General features: G+C 38.1%; 10 protein-coding genes across 10 annotated transcripts; 5 read left to right on the top strand and 5 right to left on the bottom strand.

The window, feature by feature from the left end:
* Positions 1-135: 135 nt before the first annotated feature.
* Positions 136-2,973, bottom strand: MIS11 (trifunctional formate-tetrahydrofolate ligase/methenyltetrahydrofolate cyclohydrolase/methylenetetrahydrofolate dehydrogenase; the record flags this gene model as incomplete). The annotated part of the gene is made up of 1 exon (XM_062954710.1): positions 136-2,973. One exon carries the CDS (start codon positions 2,971-2,973, stop codon positions 136-138), a length of 2,838 nt encoding a protein of 945 aa, XP_062807309.1.
* Positions 2,974-3,242: 269 nt separating this feature from the next.
* On the bottom strand, positions 3,243-4,268 carry MCT1 ([acyl-carrier-protein] S-malonyltransferase; the record flags this gene model as incomplete). Its single annotated transcript, XM_062954699.1, has 1 exon — positions 3,243-4,268. One exon carries the CDS (start codon positions 4,266-4,268, stop codon positions 3,243-3,245), a length of 1,026 nt encoding a protein of 341 aa, XP_062807308.1.
* A 674-nt stretch (positions 4,269-4,942) lies between these two features.
* On the top strand, positions 4,943-5,707 carry HMO1 (Hmo1p; the record flags this gene model as incomplete). The annotated part of the gene is made up of 1 exon (XM_062954688.1): positions 4,943-5,707. The coding sequence occupies one exon, from the start codon at positions 4,943-4,945 to the stop codon at positions 5,705-5,707; it is 765 nt and encodes a 254-aa protein (XP_062807307.1).
* Positions 5,708-5,880: 173 nt separating this feature from the next.
* SDA1 (Sda1p) lies at positions 5,881-8,127 on the bottom strand (the record flags this gene model as incomplete). Its single annotated transcript, XM_062954677.1, has 1 exon — positions 5,881-8,127. One exon carries the CDS (start codon positions 8,125-8,127, stop codon positions 5,881-5,883), a length of 2,247 nt encoding a protein of 748 aa, XP_062807306.1.
* A 182-nt stretch (positions 8,128-8,309) lies between these two features.
* On the bottom strand, positions 8,310-10,013 carry BRF1 (transcription factor TFIIIB subunit; the record flags this gene model as incomplete). The annotated part of the gene is made up of 1 exon (XM_062954665.1): positions 8,310-10,013. The coding sequence occupies one exon, from the start codon at positions 10,011-10,013 to the stop codon at positions 8,310-8,312; it is 1,704 nt and encodes a 567-aa protein (XP_062807305.1).
* A 165-nt stretch (positions 10,014-10,178) lies between these two features.
* Positions 10,179-10,742, top strand: PRCAT00000460001 (uncharacterized protein; the record flags this gene model as incomplete). Its single annotated transcript, XM_062954654.1, has 1 exon — positions 10,179-10,742. The coding sequence occupies one exon, from the start codon at positions 10,179-10,181 to the stop codon at positions 10,740-10,742; it is 564 nt and encodes a 187-aa protein (XP_062807304.1).
* Positions 10,743-10,756: 14 nt separating this feature from the next.
* On the bottom strand, positions 10,757-12,067 carry DBP8 (ATP-dependent RNA helicase; the record flags this gene model as incomplete). Its single annotated transcript, XM_062954643.1, has 1 exon — positions 10,757-12,067. One exon carries the CDS (start codon positions 12,065-12,067, stop codon positions 10,757-10,759), a length of 1,311 nt encoding a protein of 436 aa, XP_062807303.1.
* Positions 12,068-12,171: 104 nt separating this feature from the next.
* MTG2 (putative GTPase) lies at positions 12,172-13,797 on the top strand (the record flags this gene model as incomplete). The annotated part of the gene is made up of 1 exon (XM_062954632.1): positions 12,172-13,797. One exon carries the CDS (start codon positions 12,172-12,174, stop codon positions 13,795-13,797), a length of 1,626 nt encoding a protein of 541 aa, XP_062807302.1.
* Positions 13,798-14,924: 1,127 nt separating this feature from the next.
* Positions 14,925-15,551, top strand: SRR1 (Srr1p; the record flags this gene model as incomplete). Its single annotated transcript, XM_062954621.1, has 1 exon — positions 14,925-15,551. The coding sequence occupies one exon, from the start codon at positions 14,925-14,927 to the stop codon at positions 15,549-15,551; it is 627 nt and encodes a 208-aa protein (XP_062807301.1).
* Positions 15,552-17,431: 1,880 nt separating this feature from the next.
* Positions 17,432-17,965, top strand: PRCAT00000456001 (uncharacterized protein; the record flags this gene model as incomplete). The annotated part of the gene is made up of 1 exon (XM_062954610.1): positions 17,432-17,965. One exon carries the CDS (start codon positions 17,432-17,434, stop codon positions 17,963-17,965), a length of 534 nt encoding a protein of 177 aa, XP_062807300.1.
* Between the last annotated feature and the right edge of the window lie 84 nt (positions 17,966-18,049).

Raw genomic sequence — 18,049 nt, 5'->3', positions numbered from 1 at the left:
GAAAGCAATATAGAACTTCGCCTTCAAAAACAAAGAGAAAATAAGACTGCAATAATCAATAGGCCGAAAAACAATTAAATGTAAATTAGTCATTACGTCGTAAAGTGTTGAACTAAACTTGACAAAATTTCGGATTCAGAATAATCCGTCAATTTCTCCATTTTCGTTGACTTCAACATTCATAAATCCACAATGGGTAGGTAAGCCTGGAATTGTCTGAATCTCAGCAGCTAAGGCATATAAGTATCCAGCCCCAATAGATGCTCTTACGTCTCTAATAGGAAATTTAAATCCCGTTGGGACACCCTTTAAAGAAGCATCGTGAGAAAGAGAGTACTGTGTCTTAGCAATACAAATTGGCAAGTTACCAAATCCTTGTTTAGTGTAGATATCGATCTTCTTTTGAGCTTCTGGCAAAAATTCAACTTCACCTGCACCGTACATGTCCTTCGCAATGGTGGTAATCTTGTCCGCAACAGAAGGAGCAGTGTCATACAAAAACTTGAAATTCTTTTCCTCGTTACTTGCCTTAATAACACCATTAGCTAAATCAACTGCACCCTTTCCACCTTCTTCCCAATGATTCGATACGATTGCATCGACTGCACCTGCCTTCAATGCTTCCTCCTTTATGATCTCATGCTCTTTATCTGTATCAGAAGACATTTTATTAATGGCAACAACAACTGGAATTCCATAAGTCATTGCATTAGAAATATGTTTCTTTAAATTTGAACATCCTTTCCTTAATAATTCGGTGTTTTCTTGTGTATATTCTGGCGCCAAAGCTGAACCAGCTTTTACTTCGGGCCCTCCACCATGAACCTTCAAAGCACGTACAGTCGCGACAATTACAATGACATCTGGAACTAGGCCTGACGAACGACATTTAATGTTAATAAATCTCTCACCACCCATTGTAAAGTCGAAACCAGCCTCTGTAACTACGTAGCCCTCTTGTTCTGATCTCTCTTCTTGAGACAAGTCAGGAGATGTACCGGCCAACTTTAAAGCCATTTTGTCAGCCAAAATCGAAGAAGCCCCAATAGAAATATTAGCAAATGGCCCAGCATGAACAAATACCGGAGTTCCTTCTAAAGTTTGCATTATGTTTGGCTTGATAGCATCTTTCAATAATGCTGTCAAGGCACCTGCACAACCGATATCTTCACAAGTGATTGGGACACCAGCTTTGGATGAAGCGATCACCATTTTTCCTAACCTTTCTCTCATGTCTTCTAAAGAATTTGCCAAGGCAAGAATGGCCATACACTCAGAGGCGACAGATATATCAAATCCAGTTTTTCTAGTCATGCCTTTTTCCGTAGGTGCCTCCCCGATTGTAATTCCTCTCAAAAATCTATCATTACAGTCGACTACTCTTCTCCATGTAATGGTGTCTGGATCAATATCTAACCTGGCAAAGTTTGTGATCTCTTCCTCTGTCAATTCGTTGGGATCAATTTTTTCAATTCCTAATTTCTCCAATCTCCTCAACATTGATGGGGTGAATTTTCTCACACCCTTTTTTGCCGGAACCAATCTTCTATACAATGGTCCATCTTTCTGAGTGTTCTCGTGAAAGATTCTGGTATCAATTGCCGCAGCTAAGAGATTATTTGCCATCGTAATGGCATGAATATCACCAGTGACGTGCATATTGAATTCATCCATTGGAATAACCTGAGAATAACCACCACCAGCAGCACCACCTTTGATTCCAAAAGTTGGTCCCATAGAAGGTTGTCTCACGTTAGCGAAAACATTCTTTTGCAAATGAGCACCTAGAGCCTGAGCTAACCCAACAGTCGTAGTTGATTTACCTTCACCAAGAGGTGTCGGGGTAATCCCAGTAACCAAAACATATTTACCGTTTACTTTTTTATCTAAACGATTCAAAATATTAAGTGAAACTTTGGCTTTATGAGTTCCAAAGAGTTCCAACTCACTGTCTAATATACCAGCCTCTTTTGCAACTTCATCTATTTTCTTCGGGTGCTGAGCTCTTGATATTTCGAAATCAGATGGAACTGGCTTTTGAAGATTTAACCTCAAAGGGTTTGTAAATTTAGGAGTCTCGTTATTCTTCGAGTAGTGCCTCTCGGCAGCAATTACAACATTTTCAAGTAAAGTAGCTACAGTCATTGGTCCCACACCACCAGGAACAGGAGTAATTAAAGAGGCTTTTTCAGATGCTGATTTGAAATCAACATCACCTACCATTCTTGATCCAGACTTCTTTGAGGAATCAGGAATAAAATTAGTGCCTACGTCAATTACAACAGCTCCTGGCTTTAACCAATTTCCTTTGACAAATTCCGGTTGACCAATTGCTGCAACAACAATATCAGCCTGAGATAAGAACAATTCAATTTGTTGTTGTGGAGTCTTAGAGTGCAATGTGGTGACAGTTGCATTGGCTTTTGTCAATAAGTTGGAGATAGGCTTCCCTACAATGTCGGATCTGCCTAAAATCACAGCATTGGCACCGGCAACTGGCACATTATATTGGGTTAATAATTCCATAATGCCTTTTGGAGTACATGGTAAAAACAAAGGTTCTCCGCCTTTTTTAGACAACTCACCCACATTAAAAGGGCCAAATCCATCCACATCTTTATCTGGCAAAACTGATGAAGTAATTTTGGCTTCATCCAAGTGTCCTGGTAATGGCAATTGGACCAAAATACCATCAACATTTAACGAATCGTTTAAATCCGCGATTGTATTCACCAACTCAATTTCAGTAATACTTTCAGGTAAGTTAATAATACGGCAATCAATAGCTGCTTCATGAGCTGCCTTTAACTTCATTCTAACATAAGTTGAAGAATCTGGTCTTTCACCCACCTGGATAATAGTCAAATTTGGCTTAAAGTCTTTATGTTTATTTTGAATGTCATCAATTTGCTTGTGGATTCTTTCACGAAGCTGCAAAGCAACTGTCTTTCCATCAATCAACTCCGCAGTCATCTTGTTTGTAGACAATGCACCTTTTCAGAAGACGAAAGAAGAGTTAGATATAAAAAGAGCCAAAAAATTTTCGTATATGAGTAGAATGGAAATTGACTCGTACCCAGATAGGAAAAAAAATTCTTCAAATTCCGAGTCTCACCACCTTCATTAAAATCGTATAAAACAAAAATATAAGCGTCACAAGGTATCAGAAGGTAATTTACTTCATAATATTTCTATATACATATATATTAGATTGAAATTCTTAAGTGTAGAATTCTTCTTTACTACTTTTTACGTCTGAAGTCTCCGTAAGCTCGTATCGAATCTAAAGAATTAATGTTTATGGTGTTAATTTTGAATTTTGAACTGAAGCCAGCTAGAGAAGATCCTGGACCAATGTTAATAATGGTATCTGTGTCATTTTTGATAAGATATTCTATTGATTTTACCCACTGAACTGGCCGTGAATTGACTGCAATAGTGTTCTGTAAGCATTCAACTGAAGGCTCTCCATATAAGTTTGAGATTATAGGTACGCAAGGTCGATTTGCAGTAGGTAGGAGAGCAGTTAATGCCGGCTCTATTTGTCTTATCATTGGACTATGGAAAGGGATACGGACAGGAAGGAAAACAGACTTAAGAACTATCTTAGATTTTTTGTTCATAGACGATACAACATTTTCTAAATCTGACCTTTTCCCAGAAAGAACAATTTGTTGATATGAATTTATATTTGCAATATAATTTCTGGCCTCATCGAGAATTCTATCAAAATTATTTGAACGGAACATTAGAGCAAGCATTCCATACTCGTCAGAAGTTATCAACTTTTCCATCAATAAGCCTCTTTCCCGGACTAACTTAACAGCTGTACCTAGATCAAGTACACCTGACAATAGAAGAGCAGTGTATTCACCCAAAGAATGCCCTAATAGGTAAGAAGCATTGTGAACTATATCAAGGTCAAATATTTTATTCATTAGTTTGCATATCACGAAACTGGTAACTAAGATGGCGGGTTGTGCGTTGGAAGTCTTCAATAGCCACTCACGATTGAAATCGGGGTTTGTGTCAAACAAATTTTCAGTAAATCTCTCGTTTAACGAAGCATCGACAGTGTCTAACGTCCGTTGTAATTTACTCCTGTACTCACTGTAGTTCGCAAGAAGTCCATTTTCGATAACCCCCTGCCCGGGAAAAGCTAAGGCATAGCTCAATTGCCTTTTATACACCGTTCTCTTTAACATTTGCTTATCGTTTCTCGAAACGAATGCCCGCACCGTGATCGTATTCTTGTAACGCCATCTCATCTCGAACTATAGATTTAAATCTCAATTCAATAACATTGAATATACACAGGATTATAAGAAATCAACGTTGAAAGTTACCTTTACTCTATGGTATTGTCATATGGGGAGCAGCTTTAAGCCGATGCCGAACAGCTCGATTAGTTGAACTAAAAGATTTTATCAGAACCTTGACTTATATTACTGAGATCGGCAGCCCAAGTTCTCGCAAAACTAGGAGGTTGTGGAACGACTCCTTTTCGAAGGAGATACAGTTTATTACCGCTAGACATGGGAAACGCTACGATAATCTTCTCTAACTGTCCTGCAATGCTGACCGGAGAGGGCCGATGACTATAACTATTTGCCCCGCAGCGTGCGTCGTAGCGACTACCGGGGGGATAACCCCGAAACATGTTCCCTGGTACATCAATTTCATCGTGGTGCTGCCGAGGGTGGTTGTTTCAGCGGGTTACCAAAGAGGCTATTGTTTTCATTCTGTCTCCCTCACTATAGCGGAGCGTGGCGGTCGCAAATTTTTAAGGATGCGAACCTTTCCACGTTAAATTGGCGAGTACCCGTCCCGCCCTCCCTGTTGTTTATTTCTTTCACTACAATTTATTCCTACGCTAGAGTCACTATAAAGGTTCAACTTAGCGAGACAATTGCAGCTATAAAAGACTGAAAGCAGTAACAACATGTCAGACCTTAAGGCAGCTAAGGATGCTCTAGTAGCATCTCTTTTTGAATTGTCAAAAGCTGCACAGGAGGCAGCAAATGCCACTGTAAACTTCTACAGAGTATCATCTCAAGAAGGTAATGCGGACTCATTAAATCATTTAGCAGTTACTTTGAATACTATAGCATCGACTGTTTCCTCCGATGGAATATTCGCTCCATTACCAAGTGCTTTAGACTCAGTTGCAGCGGTCGCCAGAGCTGCTGGAACAGGTACTGGTGCCAATTCTGCCAAAAAGGGTCCAGCAACTGCTGAAGAAAAGAAAAGGAAGAAGGCTGAAAAAGACCCTAACGCGCCCAAGAAACCATTGACCATATTTTTTGCGTTTTCATTCCATACCAGAGAGGTCATTCGTGATGAACGTAGAAAAAAGGGACTTCCGGCGCTTTCTGCTATCGAAATGAATGATGTTATCAAGGAAAGATGGAACTCAATTACTCCTGAGGAAAAATCGAAATGGCAGAAGAAGTATGCAAATGAGCTCAAAGAATATCAAAAGGTCAAAGAAGCATACAAAGCTGGCTTGACTACCACCGAGGTGAAGCCTCCAGTCGCAGCTCCTGAATCTTCTTCATCTGATGATTCCTCTGCAGAAGAAGAGAAATTGGCTCCAATTCATCAGGAAACTCCCAAAAAGTCAAAGGACTCTAAGAAAAGAAAGTCAGAGAAGTCGGAGAGAAAATCAGAGAAAAAATCTAAGAATAAAGAGTTGAATAACAAATGAATGCTCAATCACTGAAAAAAAAATGATGAACCTAAAAAAAAAAAAATGTGTTCCAATGTACAATTTCAATGAAGAAGTTGTCAAGTGTAATTTAGCTTTCACTTTTGATTAATCTATTACTTAATTTCTGTATTATTAGTATGTGTTAATATATAATGGTTAATTAGATAAATCTAATGTCCCTTCTTCTTCTGTTTGTTAATATGTGCTCTAAGAACTTTTTGTCTATCCCTCAATGATAGCTTTTGTTTTCCTTGCACTGATTTCTTGTGAATCATCATGACAAAATTTTTCTTCCTGGCTTTCTCTTTATTCGTCGTAGAATGAGGAGTATCTCTCTTTCCTCTTCTCGACCCATGTTTTTCGCGATCTTCTTTTCCTGCCTTAGCATGAGCAATCCTTTCTTCACGTTCTTGTTTATATTTGCTAGCACCTAACAAGGAATCTGAATCAACTTTGTCTTCATTTCTTTGAGTACCTGACATGAGTTTTTCAACCCCAGCTTGTGCCTTAAGCTCTTCCAACTTCGCAAAATCTGCAGGTGTCAAAATACGGCTAGACAAGAGTTCTATCATAGCTCGCTCCATATCAGCAGAATCTTTCGAAGAGGAGATCTTACGTTTCTTGGACTTTTGTTCAGTTCCACTTTTGGTTTCAATATTTTCTTCATCATTATCTTCTTCTTCTTCTTCTTCTTCTTCTTCTTCCTCGTCTTTTTCTTCCTCTTCACCCTGTTCAGAATTTAAGACCTCATTCTCTTCTGCATCTGAATCACTGATATCATATTCCTTATCAGACTCAACTGTGACCCAGTCACCTTCAGAATTGTCAGAATCATTAGATTGGTCAACCTCCCACTCGTCAGAATTTCCTTCAGCATCTTCTCCATGTTCTATCTTCCACTTAGCTAATAATTCGATTCCTGGAATAGACGTTACGACTGAGCTTTGAACACCGAATTTAGGAAGTCCTTTCTTTTCACCACTTTGTAATTCCATGCTAGCTACCTTACCTCTATCCTTCTTAAGTAGAAGTTCTGGTGCAACCTCTCTATATAAAGCGATCAAAGATCTCGCAGCCATCATCACAGGCTTTGACTTAGAGCCCTTATACTCAGTCAAGTCTTGCAATAAAGGTGCTTCAATTGCCAAAGGGGCTCTAGCTAAAATTTCTCTGATTGTATTTATACCAGCAGCAGCAACTTCAGCAGCGACACCTTCGCTAACAAATTCATCAGCAATTTTGCGAACAACTGCTGACACTGATTCAGGTGGTACTAAATCATGAGATGCCTGTGCGGCTGCAGCCATAATTTGAGTTACATTTCTTTGCTTTGGTGTTAAATACTTCAAGAAAAAAGAATAAATTCCCAAGATCGTTAACTTGTGGGTACCTATTAATCTTGAAATCAAGTTCATCAACATTATTTTCTGGTCCAAATTAAACTTATTACCGTTCTTAGCAGCTAATTGTTTATCATATAGCTGCTCTGCAAATGTTTGAGGGTCTCTCAACAAATGTATAGCTGAAAAATTCAAATAAGCTGCAGAATGCTTTGCACTATTTTTCTTTTTTATTGTCTTTACGGCTTGCTCTAACTTCTTACTTCTCTTGGAGCTTTTCTTGTTAATTTGCATTTTATGTTTTAATGCTCCCATGTCAAATCCATTTTCATCATCAGACTCATCATCAAAGTTTTCTTCTCTCTCCTGGTCTGCACCTAAGAAAAATCTAACACCAGCAACTGAGACTTTTATTTCTGGATGTAATGCAGCCTGTGTCATTAACTCGACTGTTCTTGAGTCGTCCCAGATTCCCCTTTTCCACAACTCTCTAGTAAGTTTGGTAGCCCAAAGACCCTGAGAGTCCCTTTGCTCTAGTAAATTAAAAAGCAAAGCCTGAGTCGAGCGGTTCAACTTTTGGTTTTTGGCTCCTGTATTGACAGATTTCAACAATGATATCAATGTGCTATAGATTTGCTGTCTTAATGCTTTAACATGTTGTCCATTACTTGCAACTCCCTTACTATATGTAGTCAATATTGGAAATATAGTTTGAATTAAAGATTCTGAACTGATAATGCCTTTGTTTCTTAACATGGTTAAGCACAGGATGATCTTCTCCCTTAGTTCGGGTGATAAATCTCTATGATTATTTATTAAAATGCTCTTGAGCTCTTCCGGAAAAGTTGCTGTTTCTTTAGGATAGCAGTTACAAACAGCAGTAATGAAACCAATTAACTCGGCAAAAGAAGCACCATTTGTGCCTGAGGGGTTTAAAAGATAAATATCTCTTAACGATTCATAATGCGAATATTGCTGAAGAAATTCATCATAGTAAGATTCAGGGTCTCGACGGACCACATTCTGCAAAAGAATGATATTAGTCGGTAGAATAGCTGCTCTTCTTTGCTTTCCCATCCTTCAAAATTTTCCTTGATATTTGTTGAACAAGATGCTGCTGGTAAAATTGTCAATTCAGGTGTTTAAATTTTCATACCCATCTCTTCCTAAAAAAAAAAAAAAATTACTCACATACAGGAAAACATAAATATACGTTAATTGTCATTAGAATAGAATATATAAGTTGCATTGATACATTTTTAAGCACTGGATTGACCGACTTTTGAAGTATCATGAAAGAGCTCCCCTAATGTGGCATAATTGATTTTTTTTGAAAAAGGCTTTTTGGAGAGCATGATCTTAGCACTATCAGCAGCAGTCAAAGGCTCTCCGGTACTTTCGTCAACACCGATGTTTGCTAAAGCACTGTTAAGTCCTATTTCGTTCGCAAGGTCTCCACCGAGGTCGACTACACTTGACAATCCATCATTCTTTGTTGTTCGTCTCTTCTTACGAGTTGTACCCGATGTATTTCCTGTCAATTCGTCAGCCTCTTTTTTTAACCTCTTCTTCTCCTGAGCAATCAAGAAGTCGTGGTTTAATCCCGTCCATAATCTCTCCTTGAGCTTGTATTCTTCCGAGGATAGTTTAAATTCCTCCAATTCTTCATCATCGAGATCGTCAAAATTATTAGGGTCAGACGAAATCTTATTTAATAAGTCTTGAGTTTTTGGTAAGTTTTTAACCAAGTTTCGCGGTCTATCCATATCTATTTTGTCCAAAGAGTTAGTGATATTCTTAATTTCCGATGGCGTCAAATACATTGAGCTCTCTAAACTCTTCCTTTGATTCTGTATTATGCGAGACAACAGTTCAGATATTTCTTTCTCGGACAAATCACAGTCCTTTAATATTGATCGCAAAAGCTTATCTTTTCTTTGCTGTTGGCGCAATACCCTTGCCTCTTCTGAATTGTCTTCATCAGTCGCTAGGGTAGGCTCTCTGATATGCTGTAAACTGTGCTCTTTATTTTTAAGCTGTTGTGCTAGCTTTTGCTCAAGTTCACGATTTTTGTCAAAAGAAGGTGGATTAGAAGTTTCGGTCCTCAAAGATTCCCTGAAAGATTGAACGGAGAGTGCTCCAGACTTCGTTTTTTTAAACTCGTTTAATCTTCTTTGTAAGGTCTCCTCAGCTACATGAGCAACTGCAACAATCTCTGCGTGGCTTCTCCTTATATTGTTCATTCTTGCTGCCAAAAGAACACACGCTCCCGCTACACCAGCGGGGCGCCTTCCTTCATGTATCCAGTCGTTGGCCATTCTTTGAGCTAACTTCACTGCATCCTTAATGACTTTTCCATTATGTTCTTTAAAATCAAGCTTCTCCGCAAAATGCTGGATGAATAATGAAGGATCTGCCAAGGGTAAAGACGTTATATGTAAAGTCTTGACCATCTTCAAGAATGTGGCCCCAAGAGAATAAACTGAAATCTGCAATCTTGAACTAAAATCGATCAACATATGATGAGTCTTCTCCTTTCTACAAGCAACATACAAGCAAGATGCCAAGACATTCTGGGACCTTCTTCCTTGCACGAAGTTGTTCGTTAGGGCTAGCTTGAACCATTCGATAGCAGAATCCGAAATATATTCCGGGATCTTCAATGCTGCTGCAATTCTCTTTATTTTTCTTTTTCCATTCTCAAATGTTTGTTCTCTACTCTCCATAGCATTATGTCTATTACTGAAAGTTGCCCTAGATTGATCAGCTCCAACCATAGCACCTTGAACCATGGCGGCGCCCGTGCTTGATTCTGCAAATTGCACTTCGCTCACAATAGGATTCTCAACTTGAACTGTGCCACATCTTGAACAAGCAACCTCTGAAGCCGCAGAAGTGAACTTATCTACGGTGAGGTTCGTATGGCCACAGTTCTTGCAAGAATTAGGATTTCCTGTTCTCATCTCTTTATTTTTAATCCTCTTTGCCTTATTTATTATCAATAGTTAGTTGTGTAAAATATTATTTTGATTATTCGTATTTAATGATACTGCACGACCACGAAGGGGATTCAAAAATCACTTTAGATCAACGCCCTGATTTACGATAATACTTTAAGACTTTGAAAGATGCAAACTGGGTCTGGAGATGATTCTCATGATTTGGTACTCCCTACAAATCTGAGGTGTGAAAGTTCAAGCAGCCAACTCAGTAAGAGACACCAACTCAGTAAGAGAAACTTGGAAACCAGATATGAAACTGAAGAACCTCACTTAGATACGACTTTTCCGTATTCATTGACATTGAAAGTGCAAACGTCAGAACCAAGAGATATTTTGCAGCTGGAGAGAACTTGCTTATCATTCATTAGATTCACCACTGCTTTATTTTTCACAGCATTAGGAATAATATTAAATTTCAAGATAGATTCTTCTAACGACGGTGGTGGCTCCCATAAGCTGCACCACTCCTATTCAGCGGCCATCTCCTTTCTGGTATTGATTTTGGCAGCTGTGTTGTTGATAGTCAGCTTACTCAATTATCTTACTTCTGTCGACAGGTACGCAACAGGCAAGATTAAGACTTACAGGTTTAATAATCTACATACAGTGATCATCATGACCGGTGTAGTATTGGCAGTAACATCTATATGCATAATACTGATTATAGAAGAATATATCAGCTCTTTTTGAATGGGAAGAAGCTATTAGGATCTTGATTTTTTTGATGCTTGACTTTCATCACGCTTTGCGTTCTTCCTTTTATTAATTTTCCTTTTTTCCCCAAAGTTTTCCTTATCCATTTCCATTATAGATTCCCTTTTAGCAATACTAGCTGCACTTAATGACTCTTTTATGACCTTATTATCATCAATCTCTTCTAATAGATCCATTTTCTTGTTAATCCTTTCCTCTATCGACTGGATTCTATCAATGTCCTTCTCAGCAACAATAGAAATCGAATCTCCTTTTCTACCAGCCCTTGCGGTTCTTCCAACTCGATGTATAAAATCATCAGGATCGGCAGGTATGTCATAATTAATAACTAATTGAACGGTTGGGATATCGAGACCTCTTGACGCAACATCTGTTGCAACTAATATTCTAGCAGCCCCTGCCTTAAACCTATGTAAGGAATTTACTCTCTCCGTCTGAGGCATCTCTGAGTGTAATGAAGCAACACGGAACTCTAATTTTCTAAGAGTTCTCCTCAAAAATTCAGCGGTATGTGTCCTATTTACGAATACAATGGCAGTTACTTTCTTGAACTCTTCCATCATTAGGATGCCATATAAATATGCTTCTTTAACATAGGAAGGGACGAAAACATAACTTAAATGTAAGGTGGTCGGTATAGCAACGTTATCAATGGATTCAACTTCATGGATGAAAACTGGAAGTTTTCCTTTAGGTTTAGGCTTGTCTTTCAAAGCTCTTACAGCATCAGTTACAGTGGCTGTAAATAAGAGAGTCTGCCTTTTTTCAGAGGGAGGTAAGACGCTAAAGCATTTCTCTAAATCGCTTCCAAAACTGTTACTAAGTAATCTATCAGCTTCGTCTAAGACCAAATATTTTATTCTTCGTAATCCACAAATAGTATCCTCTCCGCTATTTAATATATGATCTGCTAATCTACCTGGAGTGGAAATCACAAAATGAGGCTTTCTTTGTAGATTGAGAGCTTGCTGTACAATATCTTCGCCTCCAACTATAACACAAATCTTTATATTCATCGAAGCACCTAATGCAGCAAATTGCTCAGCTATTTGAAGAGCTAATTCCCTTGTCGGGGTTAAAATCAATCCAAATATTCCATATGGATCTTCGGACCATTTAGTTAACATTGGCAGGGCAAATGCAATGGTCTTACCACTACCAGTTTTAGCACCTCCTATGCAATCATGTCCATGTAAAATTTTTGGAATACAAGCAGCCTGAATCGAGGTTGGCTTGTAAATTTTCATGGAATTTAGTGCTTCACAAAGCCATTTTGAAACGCCTAACTCTTCAAATGACATCCTTGTCTTCTGCCAGCTCTCTTATTGATTAAACATCATCGCATCTCATCTCTTTTGAAAAAACCTCTAATCATGTGATCTGAATATCAATTTAAAGGCTGAAGATGTATCTACGATTCTCAATTAGAAGGCAAAGAAACTTGATGTCACTTTTAATTTGTCTGAAATGTACTAAAGTATCCCAGAGACTTCTATCTTATTCACTAAGTTATAGAAGTAGTGCGAATGGAAGAGAGCAATGTTTAGATTCTTCTGATAGAGTGGACGAACTTGTGGAGCCCGAGACATCTTATACCATAAGTTCGAGAGAAGAAAGTCAACAGGAGGTAAATGCGACAGAGCACTTAGGAGGGTTAAAGTACAGTTCTAGAAATGAGGATAACTTGAATTATAGCATTAAAAGATTTTCTCTTAGCGACTATTTTATGGGAAATCAGCACCATACACTAAATGTTTTACGAGGCTTCAATAAGCAAAAGAATAAGGATCAGAGAACCTTTGTTGACCTTAAGCTAATAAGAGTGAAATCTGGAAATGGAGGAAATGGTGCAGTTTCATTTTTCAGAGATGCATTTAGGCCCGTTGGCCCACCTGATGGAGGCGATGGTGGTAATGGTGGTGATATATATTTACAGGCAATAGAGAATATAACGTCATTGCACAAAATAAAACGTTCTTATCAAGCACGAGATGGAAAATCAGGGGTTGGTCTGCAATTGGATGGGAAAAAAGGCGAAGATGTCATTATTGAAATACCAGTAGGGACTACGGTACGATGGATACCGGATCCTTTAGAATTGAAGTCCTTTTTAAATAGCTCCTCTGGTAACCCTAGTAACATTGATTTGGATATAAAAACAAGAGATGATGATGTTCAGATGTTTCGGCAGAGCTACAGTGCTGGAGAAGGATGGATTTTTAAAGAAAGAGATGAAGAATATCACAGAGAAAAGCAGTTCTTTATTGATTTGAATGAGCAGGTAAAAGAATATGACCAAGAAATAATAGATGAAGAACTTTTTTGGGATCGTTTTCCTCTCTTGGGCGTAGACTTCGAGGAATCAACAAAAGAACCCTTTATGCTTTTGAAAGGTGGAAAAGGAGGAATGGGGAATATGCATTTTTTAACTAAGGATATCCGAAATCCAAGGTTTAGTAAGAAAGGTAGAGATGGTCTAACAGAGTTTTTTTTACTAGAGTTGAAACTTATTGCTGATTTAGGACTTGTTGGGTTACCAAATGCCGGAAAGTCCACACTACTTCAAGCAATTTCAAGAGCACATCCCAGAATTGGTCACTGGGAGTTTACAACCCTTCAGCCTACAGTGGGAACTATATTTACTTCGATAGATAAGGATCCATTCACGGTTGCCGACATACCAGGGATTATCAAAGGTGCATCTCAAAACAAAGGAATGGGCTTAGATTTCCTCAGACATGTCGAGCGTTCTGGAGGTCTTGTTTTCGTTGTATCTTTACATAGCACTGATCCCGTTTCAGATGTCCAGACATTATTACAGGAAGTTGGACCCAAAAGAATGCAAAATAAGAGAGTTTTAGTCGTCGCGACTAAAGCTGATTTGAATGACACGGGGGCAAACTACTCAAAACTCAAAGAGTTTGCCGACGATAGAAATTGGCTAATTGTACCGGTATGTGCTCCTCAAGGACACAACATTGATCAATGTATAAATCTAATGAGCTCCATCGCTGGTAAATCTGAGCACTGAAGCGTTTCAAACCGGTTCTGAAAATTGTGCATTCTCACCGTTGATGCAGTCTAGTGAAAGCTCGAAGTCTTTTGTCACGTTGAGCCGCATGAGATCTCGATGTCAAAAGGTCAGATCTAGTGCATACAAATCCTATAGCGTTCGTTTTCTTGTATATAGTCTTTTAAGCATAAGTACCTGGCAGATATCCTAATTATTGCTCAAAACGTATTTCTGAGTAAAGCAGTTTCACTATCGAGAATTTGGCATTCTGGAATGGTGTACGAAAGTTTAGAGTCAATTTAAGCGTCGTCATACGCGGTGCTTCAACGCTCGATACCTCGACACTTGATATTCGACAGGGAGCTTCGCTTTATAACGTACCATTCTTACTTCATGCTCTTACTCTCTTGACTACATTCGATGCCATCTTACGATAGCCAGAGCTATATACCGGGATCAGTCGGCTCATCGCGTGTTCCGCTACCGTCCCGCGCATGGGCAACGTACCGTGAGCGCGTCGTCATATGAATTCTTTTTTCGTTCTGGAATTGTTTTTGGATCTGATCTCAAAAATTTTGAGCTAGGAAGATAACTTTCATCATGGCGACCAATTGCAAATCTTCTGTTTTCAAACGAAATGTTAAGTTAGAGATCAGTTCTGAAGCAAGCAACAGTAAGTACATTCTACGGAATTCAACAGAATTTGTCTGCCACCCCGCTTCGTAAAACACTTCTCTGCCCCCCGTAGCCGCCTTTAACCGCTAGCATCCAACCCCTCAATAACATAATAAAAGTGATGGGAGGTCGCCCGCCTTCGTTGTTCATTTCACTAACTTTTACGCCCGCCCAGCATTTCGGATGTAATATTCGCCCGTTAACGTTCACCGGCAATAAATTGTCTACCGGTGCGCACTGTACTGGAAACAGGCAGCAAACAAAGTCGATCCCGCCCTGAGGCAGCCAGATATTTCTGCATTCTCTCTATCGTATGCAGTGCATATTTTTCTAGCCAATTTGAAAATCTGGACTCTTCGTGCATTTCCTGTTATTGTAGACCATTTTAGTATTTAATAACTGCAAATCCTTCTAGGCAATAATATGACTTCCTCAATAAAAGGCAAAAGCTAATAAACTAATGCAAAATTATGTTTAATTCATACCTTAGGACTCCACCATTTGAGGCCAGTGAGTTTAATGAGAGTAGAGATTACTTTTCCTCCAAGCCTAAATTGTCGGAGCCACTTTACAACTTGTCAACATCATCATCATCATGTTCATTAGGATCTAGCGGCGATAGTGCTGAAGAAAGAGAGGCACCGCAAATGATATCGCCAGTAGAAAAAGATGACAATGTCAGAACAAATCCTAATGATTATAAATTTTTGGTTCTCGATGATAACTACATAAATTTGAAAATATTGTCACGCATGTTAAGCAAATTATATCCGAATGCAGTTATTGACACTCTTCAAGATTCAAGAGAAGCTTTGGATAAAATTTCTAGCGTGAAGTACGATGTCGTTTTTTTGGACATAGAGATGCCACATGTAAGTGGCACTGAGCTTGCAAGTACTATTAGGAACATAGAAGATCACAAGCGCTTAGGTCTTATAGCAGTAACAACAAGATATATGAGGGAAAGTTTATTACTATACGAAAGACTCGGGATAGACTTTACTTTCTCTAAACCGTTAAACTATAGCTATGAGTATATATCTGGAAACATTGAGCTAGTCATGGAATACCGAATGGGTCTAGAGAAAAAGAATTAGCAAAGTATGTCCTCCTTCGACATCATTAAGATTAGGCAATTATTGCCTTGCATTTGGCATCATCACATTTATCATTTTGTATTATAATAAGGTTAGTTATCTACTCGGTGGGTTTTTTACATACGACTTACGTATCAGGTTATGAAATAATAATTTTAGGGAGAGAACTTTTGAAGCATAATTGTAACATGTAAATAATATTGGCTAGAAGTAATTACAATCAATTGTGACAATCAAATCTACAATTGAATTCAATCAACTTTTTCCATATCAAAAGATAACTTTATAGTTGAACAACCTGTCAAGGTTAATCTTTAGATGGAGAGTTCGATATTTGTCACTTTTTACGGAGTCGCCACCTTGCTCCAGTCTGTTCTGTTCCTGCAAACCCGTTAATCTTTTGGTACCTGCCGGTCTTCCCTACGTGGCGCGTGATTTGCAAACTAATTTGGAAAAATTATTTATCCCCAACGCATCTTATCAGGCACAAACAGGCATCTTCTAGAGCTATAAGGGTGTGCGTCATGATCCAGCATGCTACAAAATAATAGCATCTTCTTTACGAGGGCATTTATGAGAAGTTTTGGGGTGAATTGGGATCGTAAAGCACTAGATACTCATCAAACGGCAAAATCGGCTTGTTGTCTGGCTATGAGCATATTAAAAAATACCCAGATTATCCATAAGCGTACATAAAGAATTGTCACATAATTCACGTAGCAAAGACTATAAGTCAGTGCGCCTTATATTGGATGAATTAGCTAGTTATGGCTATTAGCTTGGTCTTTTGGATGGACGGGTCTCTTGGTTAAACTATTTACAGATTCAGTCATTTAATGCGCGCCTTACTCTCTCGTAATATATATTAATAATCCAATGGAGATCTATCGATTAATTCATGATTGAGCGTCCTCTTTTCTATTACCTTACATCAATAAAAGCAATTTACTTCACCTCTTCAATTTCTCTCTTCTCTAGTTCTATGGGCTCAAAGCTTTCTCTGAGATGTCAGAATTCATAGAGAGCATTATTTAGAATTCTAAAGATATGCTACTTCTTTCTTTAACTAACCGTAACTCACAATTAATTGATCCAACTGTCTATTGCAGTATTGAAGAGGAACTCCTATTAGTAATAAAGACTGCAAATATTATGTCTTTTAAATCATTGTGAACTATAAATAGCATGATTACCAATGAAATAATGGTTTGAGAATAATCTCTAATTGATTCTATCCAGATACTTGACTAAGTTACCTCATATTTAATATATACGGTTATAAAGTTCAATCTAGATAAAAGAAGTAGCAAGAAATGCATTATTTCTTAATAAAAACCCATTGTCTAGCTAGCTGGAAAACTTGACAGAATATAGATTTTGTTGCAAAAATTAGTATAAATATTCTATTTAGTAAAATTTATTTGAAGAAATAGAATAAAAACACAACATTACTCGGCAGTAACGATGTTACTGTTCATGTACTTACATCTATGGTAACTTTCAGCTATCAACAGGGGGTTCAAAAACTTACTGAATATTTTCTGCTCTTAAAGCGCAACAGCTCTCAAACCGGGGCCTGTTCCGTAATTTTTTTTCTTAGATACCCTTTATTTTTTTTTTACAGCCATTATATTACTACGGAAAGAGAGGACCTCAATGAACTTAGAACTTTCAAAAATATTACAACATGGGAGCAATAAGTAAGAGTACTTGATAATGTTATCGAATAATGATCAAAGTGTTGACTAACAAAAGTAGAGGATAAAAATTCCAAACCAGCGTATAGACCATACGAGACGAGTACACCGTTAAGACAATTTAGACCTTTAAAGTCAAACTTCTCCAGCCCAATTTCAGTAGATTCACCTGCTAGTTTGTCTATGACATCTGTTTCCTCGGTGGGAACAAGCATGAGTCCAACTCGATTGATTGGTTTACGTAAAAAGGAACGCCAACTCGACCTCCAGATTCGTAAGATGGAGAAAAGGAAGGATCTTATTGTCAAAGCTCTTAAATACAAACGAGGAAAAGAATCAGACAAAATCGAACAGCTAATTCAAAAGTGGAGGACTGCAAGTCAAATGGCATCAAGTTATTTGCTAAACTCATTCCATTTGAAGATTTCAGCCATGGGGGGAATTAGCGAATGGAGAAAGTCAATCAAGAGGAAGGATAAAGAAAAAAATAGGTATCAGCTGGAAGAAAGATTAGAATGGCTTGAAAAATTGTTGAATAGCGACCAATTTTCAGATCTTTCAAGTATCGAACAACAAGAAATACAAGACCAAATTCAAGATTTAACAGCAGCAAATGAAGATGATGAATGGGAAGCAAATGATGAGGATTATGAGTTTACTATGGAAGAAATGTTGAAGTACTTAAAGTTAGATTACAATTTGTTGTATGGGTCGTAATGGTTCATTAAATATTTTTGTTAGTTTTAAACTCGTCTGGGTTATTTCTCGCGTCAAAATATGTTCACTAACCAGATTTGGAAT

Source organism: Priceomyces carsonii (genome assembly GCF_900007245.1).
Source record: "Priceomyces carsonii strain CBS4050 genome assembly, scaffold: Debaryomyces_carsonii_scaffold_1, whole genome shotgun sequence".
Classification (NCBI taxonomy): domain Eukaryota; kingdom Fungi; phylum Ascomycota; class Pichiomycetes; order Serinales; family Debaryomycetaceae; genus Priceomyces; species Priceomyces carsonii.
This window is presented reverse-complemented; position numbering and strand designations above follow the sequence as displayed.